Raw genomic sequence first — 8,862 nt, 5'->3', positions numbered from 1 at the left:
TCCAGACACTCATTGCCAGGGTCGGTGACAGCAGCCAGCCCCTCTCCCTCCCCGCACACCACTGGGCTTTCCAGCCAGTTGTACACAGAGAGCGTCGTTTATGTATGTTTATTTATGCACGTATCATTGCTGCTAGCACGGCACGCCGGCTCGCTTGGCTCGACCAGTGCGGCCCGAGCGACGGAAATACCAAACTAAACGCGCTCCCTCTGCAGCAAACCGAACGCGAACATTAGTCAGCACACAACAATGGGTCAATAGCTCGCTACAGGTGCAAGACCTTGCCCTTTCGGTCATACTACGCCGCTTTGCTGGGTACGTCTATGGACAAGTCTGCCGGGTCAGCAGTATCGGCACATGTCGCGGGACCAACAGCGCCGCGACAGCGCGCCCGCACAACACCCCCTGTAGACTCAGGCGCGTCCGAGCGGCGCTCACTGCGGCTGGACGCGCACCGCGCACGCGAAGCCTCTCGCCGCCGCCCACGACACCTGTGACCATTCACGGCTGCGGGCATTCGGAGACCATTCAGGAGGCAGACGGGTCGACCGAGCGCGGGGGCCACCCCGTGCCCTGGGGGCCGTCTCCGGCTCCGGCGAGCGTCCCGAAACATGGGGCCGCCGCGTCACCGGAGCGGGCGTTCATCAGCTGGCTGGTGGGCTGTCGGCTCAGGGCGCGTCCACCACGGCCGGGTGGGGCGCGCGGGAGCGGCCGCCGGCCAGCTGGCCCGGCCGGAACTCGGCCCAGACAAGCGCCGAGCACGCGTCCAGCGGGCCGACAGCGCGGATCGCCAGCTGCATCTGGCACGAGAGCTTCAGCGACGGCAGGCAGCGCCTTCGTGCGCTGCGGGTTCCGGATCAGCTGCTGCAGCCGGTTGTTGACGAATATCTGCCGGAGTTCAAACACGTCACACGCTGAATAGCTGACGTCATGCTGCGGGAGTTGTGAGCTGAGCATGCTGCTTGCAAAGAATAGCCTGGTAGCACGTATAATTGGTATGTAAGCGCTTTTTAGTTCATTTCGGGACGACAGAAACAGGTGCGGCAAAGTTCGATTTCCTCCCACCATCTGGATGAGTACAGTTTGGATTGCGTCTTGACGGAGGCACATCAGTTCGATAGAGGCACAGTATAGCCTCAGTCGACCGGACCGCAACGGCGGCCGGGTCCGACCGGTACGGCAGCAGCGTGGCGACCGCTACCTCGTATCCGGAGATGCGGGGATCGTCCGAGGGACTCCAGTAGAGCAGAAGACTGTCGCCACCCACGGCCCGGATAATCTGGAAGTTGTCGGGCGGCGGCAGAGCCGGCGCCGGCGCCTTGGCCGGGCCGGCGCGCGCGTGCAGCGCCCGCTCGCGACCCTCAGCCGGCGAGACCGCCGTCCGGTAGGGTCCGGGCCACGCCCACAGGGGGCACCTGGCGCGCAGCTCCGCTTGGGCTGCAGACAGCGCGGCTGGGGCACCTTCGACCTCGGCACCTCCTGCAAACGAGCAGCGCGCGCCTCACAGCGTGTGCAACAGGCCAGGGATGGGACGGACTCAGGCGTCGCCGACATCCTGCCACACGTCCTGCCGAACTGGATGGGGGGGGGGGGGACTCTATCAAATGAACGCGTAACTCAGACAGTGAAGCACGATGGACACAGCACAGAACGCCGTGCGCAAAACCCGATCTCAGACAGCCTCCAGACCCCCCCCCCCCCTCCGCTCCCCCCAGCGCAGCTGACGGTGGTGGCTGAGCACCAGAGCCGTACCTTGTGTGGGGAGCAGGGCGGCGTGTTCTCGCGACTTCTGGGCACGAGCCGCGGGATGCGCGAGCCGGACGCCGTCTGGTCGGGCGACGCGTTCTGGCTCGACCTGCTCCGCAGCACCCGCTCGCGCATCACCTGAGGCAGTCACAGACATGACACCCGGTCACATCGAGAACGAGGCGGCAACTTCACCCTTGTCATCTGACTGAGGCAGGGTCATGGAAGTCAGAGACACGGCAGGTGGTCAACCCGCGTCACTCGTAGCTGGACACAGACTAAACTCCATCACACGGAAAGCCGTAGGCTTTCCGTGTGATGGAGTTTAGTGGACGGGTGACCAACCCGCATTACACCTGACACACCGATAGACGGACGCGTGACTAACCCGCATTACACCTGACACACCGGCAGACGGACGGGTGACTAACCCGCATTACACCTGATACACCGACCGTTACATCGGTAGACGTCTAGGTTAGTAACCCGAATCATACCTGATACACCGATAGACGAGCAGGTTACGAACTCACATTACACCTCACACACCGATAGACGGGCAGGTTACTAACCCCTATTACACCCGACACACCGGCCGTTACACCGGTAGACGACTAGGTTACCAGCCTGCATTATACCTGACACTCAGGCAGACAGGCATGTGACTAACCCGCATTATACTTGACACATCGACTGGGGCGACACATGGTCACACTGCAAACTACAGACCCAGGCAGGAGTACAAGCTGCATCGCCTGATATGGCTGGTGACAATATGCTGTCAGCTTGGGAGCTGCAGACGAGGAACAGGCACTTGGCTCGGATTATCTGACATACGGGCCAGAACGACACTCAGTCCCGCTCGAGACCAGAAGGCGGGTAGGTGCCGAACCCACTGTAACTCGGCACACGGGAAAGCAACGCATTCACGCTGAAAAGACAGACGACCAGCAGCAGCTTAACCTGTATCACCTGACAACGGTACTGGTCGCAGGTGCTCACAGTGGCACATGCAAACAAGCCAGCACTTATCCTGCGTTACCTGGGATTGGCACAAGGGTCACACGGTTACACTGGGGACCAGAGACGAGCAGGTGTTCTGCCAACATCGTCTGACACGGACAGAGACGATGCAAGGCTAGGCTGCGAGCTAGGGATGACCAACAAGTATTTGACATTTGCTGATAGGGAGATAATCAGTGGTGAGAATTAGAGTGCGCCAGCTCAAGCACTTTCGCAGGTACAAAAATGTTACCTAATTAGATCAAATCATCGTGGTGTTTTAAATTCGCAGGTCAAACCACGGGCGCAGAAAAAAACCGAAATCATCACTCCCAGCCACGCAGCCGTGTCATTATGAACATATTTATCCAATCCCTTACCAGCTAGAAAGACATTAGGCTGTGACACATCGGCAAAACTACCAACCACGGCCTGACGTTGCATCGCACATGGGTGTGTGTGACGTGGTATAACCCGGCATGTCACGGCATTCGCCCATGAGAGCCAAACACCCAACGTCGCACGCCGGGCGCGGGCGTCGGCGGTCGCGGCGGCGTCTCACCGTGACGATCTGCTGCAGGATCTGGCACACCATCTCGCGGTCGAAGTCCTGGCGGTCGGCGTCGGCGGCCGTGTGCTCGCGCAGGCCCCGCACCAGCGCCGCCGCCTGACCCGCCTCCAGCACGGCCTGAAGGTGGCGCAGCACGGCGCCCAGCAGGCCGTCCTTCGCGTCGGCACGCGACGCAGCCTCGTCGCGCGCGAACTGCGCCTGCGCCAGCAGCTGGCCGAGCCGCTGGTGCTGCAGCCGCTGGTGCTCCAGCAGCGCGTCGGTCTCCGCCAGCCGGGCGCGTAGCTGGCCGGCCTCACGGTCGCGCTGCTCCAGCTCGGCCTGCAGGTACGAGCCCTGGCCGTCCACCAGCGCCAGCTCCTGCTCCTTGTCGGCCAGCTCCTGACGCAGCACCGACATGCGACCGGCCAGCTGGGCGGCGTCGGTCGCTGCGCCGTCCGCCTGCACAGCCACACTGACGGCGGTCGGCGGCGGCTCGGGCTGCGCCGCTGCCGCCAGGCTCTCTGCGTCTGCCGGCGGGATGACGGCCGGGTCAGGCGGCGTCGCCTCGACTCACCGCGGTCCTTGATTAGCCGCGCGCGAGAGAGAACACAGCACTTACAAAAAGCATACGTGTACCATGCCCATGCAAAGTGCAAAATTGTTCAAGGAGGCATGGAGCTCAAAGAATAGTAAGCAAAACTGTAATTTGGACGATTGGGACAGGGTCGTTTGCGATATGTGTGGTGTACATATCACGTCCCATGGGAGTCAAATGCACCAGCAGAGGGATTTCAGGATACAGGCTGGAATCGCCAGGAAGAACAAACACTTGACGCGATTCGTAAACGCGTTTTTCACCGATGGGACGTTAGAATAGAACGCATTTCACAATTTTCGTGCGCGGCCAATCCAATGTAGGTCAGTGCGTGCGCACACACAGCAATACAAAATATGTTTACTTCCGCACGAAAAGCAGTTGGTCCAATCACAGTGCTGACGAGCCTGGAACAGCTACAGTCTGGCAGTTACACTGCATGTGGAAGCCCAGTGCTGTCTGAGCGCGCCGGCGGAGGCGGCGGCGGTGGCGGCGGTGCCAGTCAGGCCGGCCAGCCGACCTACCGCGCAGCTGCGACTGCAGCGACTGCTCCGAGTGGCTGCCGCTCAGCAGAAGGGTGAGCTGCTCCAGCTGCTGGATGACGGCGCGCAGAGCCCCGTCCACCTCGCCGGCGCACGTGTCGCAAGACTGCGGCCAGACAGACGGGCGGTGTGAGCCGGGGGCGGCGGCGGCCTCCCCGCCGCGCCGGTACACAGCAGAAGAGGGATCGCTGGTACGGAGGCGCCAGACCAAGCTTCGAACAACTGCCCGACCCAGCCTCCCATCAAGCCCACCACAATGGATTGTATGATGCGAATGCTTTGCACAATATGAGCCCACAACGCACCGGGCACAATGTGCCGAGGCGGACAAGACTCACTCTCGTGCTACTGCGCGGCCCTGCCACTAACACAGCCTCCGACGAGGCGCCGACGACGTACCTGTATTTTGTCGTTGCTCTGTTTGGCCAGCGAGAGCAGCTTGACCAGCGCTCCCTCCTGATCGGCCAGCAGGTCCAGCTCGCCAGCCAGCTGGCCCTTGTCCAGCTCGGCCAGCTGTTCGGAGAGCGCGCCGATCTCCTCCTCGCGGCGGCTGATCTCCAGGTTCAGCTGTATGATGTCCTGTTCGGTCCGACTCTTCTGGCCGTCCAGCGCCGAGCGCAGCTCGCTGTTCTCACTCTGCCGACACAGACCGAGTGTGGAACACACCATGGGACAATGGGATGCATCGCGCTCTGCAAACACAGACCGGCCTTGGAGGGGCTTTATGGACACAGATCGTGCGCAAAATGGACACAGCGGAGACGAGCCGGGCGTGGTCAGATTGGACTGGGAACGTCTCGTTCCGAGTTGCTGGCCTCCGTTGTTATTTTGAGCCAATGCTTGAAGAGCCGCGGCAACTGGAGCCGTGACAACCTGAGCAAAGAGCCGACAACCTGACCTAAATTTGACACCGTTTGAGGTTTTCGTCAAATATGTGCAAAATGCTGGCAACGACAAAAGGCTTTAATTTTTCCACGCTGCACTGGTTGATGCTCTGCTAATTGCTGCAGAACAGCATTTACCCCGTCAAAAGTTACTGTTCCAAAATAGCTACAGATTCACAGACGCCATTCATATAATGCACAACATGAGACGCTATGGTTGGGCGTCTGATACATGTGCGCCGTTGTTACTGTACAAAACAGCCGATCGCAACTGAGATACAGCCAATCAGAGTACACGCATTGCGTTCATACCTGGGCCTTCTCCAGCTGATCGCGGAGCTGACAGGAGTACGAGTCGTTGTCGTTTAGCTGACTGTTCACCAGAGACAGCTGATTTCTGAGCTTACAAACCTGGTGACAAAAATACGAGGCTTAATTATGGTTGCTGAAAACGCGTTGCCGATTTAGAGACATGTTAGGTGTATCGGCGCTTATCGGGGCGGCCAAAGCGATGCTATTTCAGCAATAGATAAACAGAACAAACATCGCCAATAAAACCAACATTACCGAGCACTAACAGTGATGCCTTCGAATACCGCCGTCCAGGGGCACCTTACAGTACTGCTTTGCTGAACAATAGTGTAAGCCTTTCGGGTAGTCTGCAGGTAAAGCGTGCAAGCGGTCCACTATATTTCTTGTAGTCTGTTCAGCATGCGTTGGCTCGTTTCGCTCACCTCGTTGCGGAGCTGGGCCTCGGTCTCGGTGGCCGTGCCGTTAGTGGTCTCGAGATCGCGGTGCACGTCCTGCAGCTGGCGCCGCAGTCGACTGCGCTCCTCGCCGTCCTCGGTCGCCTGCTGCTGCAGCTCCTGCACGGTGGCCTGCAGCGTCTCCAGGTCCTGCTGCAGCGCGCTCACCTGCTCGGCTGAGCGGCGCTCCCTGCCGGAGACGGCGGCGCGCGGTCAGAGACCAGAGCGGCTCCCGGACCGGTCATGCGGCGGTCCTCGGACCGGACATAGCGACCAGCGGCGCGCGGTCACGGACCAGAGTGGCTCACGGACCAGTCGCACGGTCCTCAGACCGGCCACAGCGACCAGGGGAACTAATTTGTAGAAATACACACGGCTTAGAAGACGGAATAAGATACTACAATCACGAGATAAAGAGTGATTTGGTGCGCAGAACCTGTCTGGTCTTTCTGAGAGGAGAGGGGAGCAGCAGGTGGCATCAGCGCGCTTCCGGTACTGACTTGTGTGCCTGGGCCGTCTTGACACTGCGCAGAGTCTCCTGCAGCGCCAGCTCCGCCTGCTCCAGCTCCTCTATCCGGCCGCGCAAAAACTCCTCGCTCTGCTGCAGCTCGGCCGAGCGCTGTCGCAGCGCCGCCAGCACCGCCAGCTGCTCTGTGGCGGCACCCAGCTCTCGGCGGGCCCCGTCCAGCTCGCGCAGTAGCTCCTCCTGGTCGCGCAGCTCGTGGCGCAGGCCCTCGGCGGTGCGCTCCTCCTCGCGCAGCCGGATGCTCAGCTCGCGCTCGCGCCGCTCCAGCCGGTACACCTGGCGGCAGGCGTGGGATGCGTTGGTTTCGATAACGCTGTGTAGGGTACATAAGTCATTGATGTTATAAAACGTGATCCGTCGACCCCCTCTTGTTGCACGTAGCTTTGTTTTACTTTGTTGATGTGGGTGGAATCATCAACTTAAGTAACGTTTAAAAAAGTTCAGTACGCTAAACATGCCTTGGTAATAGGCAGAACGAAATCACCACTTTATCACGCACTTACACTTACCTTCTCCTTCAGTTTGAGATCCTCGTTTTCGGTTTCGATTAGTTTATCCAGCAGATCGGTAACTCTATCCTTGTCATGCTTGCCATTGGTCATGCTCTTCAGAGCCTGTTTCAGTTTTGACTCGGTCTCCTCCATCAGCGTGATTTTGTTCTTGTCTTCTCTCAGCTGATCTTCCAGCTCCTCGATCTTCTTCTGATACCGGACCTCCACGGTATGCATGATCTTATCAGCCTCCTGGAGCGTTTCCCGATAAGCACCTTCCTTTTTCTCCAGCTCGTGCACCTGGTTGGCCAGGTGTTTCTGGCTCTGGTGCAGTGTCCGCACCCGCTCCAAAACGAGCGCGTAGCCGGGGTCGGGCGAGTCGCGGCCCGAGTCCAGCTGACACAGGTCGAACTCCACCTTCAGTGCGTTCAGCACGTCCTCGGCGGCGCGCATGCGACGCTTCAGCAGTACCTGCTGCTCCTGGAGAGACTGGGACTTCATGGCGTTGGACTTTATCAGCTCTTCACGATCGATCTCCGAGTTTTTGGCCTGCTGCTTCAGTTCCAGCTTCAGCTGGGCCACCTTCTTGGTGAGCGTCTCCTTAGCAGCCTCACCTTCTCGCTGGATTTCATCAAGCTTCTGCTTCAGTTCACAGCTTTTCTGACACGAATCTTCGACCTCCTTTAGCATGCTGGACTTTTCGTCATCCCATCGCTTCCTGAGCTCTGACTTCTGCGTCTCCAGCTCTTGGATACATTCGGAGTAGTAACTCTCCCTTTCCGACACGTTGGAATCGAGCGAGTTGTTTGCCGCTGCGGAGGCCCCCGCCTGCGCCAGTCGCTTGGTACACTCAGCGCACACCGTCGTGTCGGTGGCCACGCTGGCTGCATCGGCGTCCTCGGCGGCAGCCTCCGTGCGCGGCCTCTTGGCCGGCCTGGAGGCAGGTGGCGCCACCCGCGCCGTGTCGCCGCTAACGGCCGACAGGCGCGACAGGTCCTCGCCCACGCCGCTGTCGTTGAAGCTCCACGCCTGGTCCAGGTGTTTGGTGAGTGAGTCGGTGTTGGCGGCGGCGACCGGACTGGTCAGCGGCAGGGACGAGGCGCTGCTGGCGCCGCACGGCTCTGCCGACGACAGCGTGTCAGAGCTGGACGCCTCGCCGGCTCGCCACAGCTCCCAGGCTCCGGCGGGCGCCGCCGCCGCCGCCGTCTCGGCCGGCTGCACGCTGGCGCCGCTCTCCGGCCGCTGTTTCGCCTCCTGCAGACGTGCCGTCAGCTCCTGCACCTGCGTTTCCAGCTGCTGGATGCGCTCGGTGGTGTGCGCCGCCCGCTGCCGGCCAAGGTCCGCCTGACGCGCCTTCAGGTCGGCCTGATGCTTCAGCTTGACACTGTTCAGCTGGCGCTGCAGCTGGCGACACCGCTCCTGCTCCTCCGCCAGGTCAAGGCTTAGCATCTTCTCCACCTCGGTGGATGCGAATATCTTCATTTCTAGCCTGGAAGTGCAAGAAGCTGCATTGTAATTCAAATATACGCGAGCAAGCTTAACGCAGCACCGGCATCAAACACATTAAAAGACCACATCAAGCCGCGGTGCAAAACGGTGCATCGGTATTATCAGAGCAATATCATGAAATCCACCATGGAACGCCGTGTAAGGAAACATCATACGTTGCTGAAGGCCTGGTCGCCAGCCCGACAGCAGCCGGCCAGAGCTCACATGACATACCTCTGCACCATAAGTCTGGCATCGTTCTCTGCCTCCTCCAGTTCATTCTTCTCGTCCT

General features: G+C 60.1%; 1 protein-coding gene across 1 annotated transcript in view; it reads right to left on the bottom strand.

Annotated features, from left to right (window-relative positions):
• Positions 1-501: 501 nt before the first annotated feature.
• The window catches only part of LOC119111430 (myosin-9), a 52,577-nt gene continuing 44,216 nt past the window's right edge, over positions 502-8,862 (bottom strand). Inside the window, exons 11-23 of the mRNA XM_037235242.1 lie at positions 8,805-8,862; positions 7,101-8,571; positions 6,566-6,867; positions 6,054-6,255; positions 5,632-5,730; positions 4,835-5,071; positions 4,418-4,541; positions 3,710-3,825; positions 3,311-3,415; positions 1,753-1,884; positions 1,151-1,279; positions 835-888; positions 502-507 (exon numbers count right to left, since the gene is read on the bottom strand). The exon at positions 8,805-8,862 is cut by the window's right edge and continues 670 nt beyond it. Coding sequence (XP_037091137.1) covers positions 502-507; positions 835-888; positions 1,151-1,279; positions 1,753-1,884; positions 3,311-3,415; positions 3,710-3,825; positions 4,418-4,541; positions 4,835-5,071; positions 5,632-5,730; positions 6,054-6,255; positions 6,566-6,867; positions 7,101-8,571; positions 8,805-8,862 — 3,035 coding nt within the window. The remainder of the gene's footprint in view (positions 508-834; positions 889-1,150; positions 1,280-1,752; positions 1,885-3,310; positions 3,416-3,709; positions 3,826-4,417; positions 4,542-4,834; positions 5,072-5,631; positions 5,731-6,053; positions 6,256-6,565; positions 6,868-7,100; positions 8,572-8,804) is intronic.

This window comes from Pollicipes pollicipes, unplaced genomic scaffold, assembly GCF_011947565.3.
Source record: "Pollicipes pollicipes isolate AB1234 unplaced genomic scaffold, Ppol_2.1 Scaffold_7261;HRSCAF=8764_pilon_pilon_pilon, whole genome shotgun sequence".
Lineage (NCBI taxonomy): Eukaryota > Metazoa > Arthropoda > Thecostraca > Pollicipedomorpha > Pollicipedidae > Pollicipes > Pollicipes pollicipes.
Note: the sequence above shows the minus strand (reverse complement) of the source record. Positions and strands in the feature narration are given on the sequence as shown.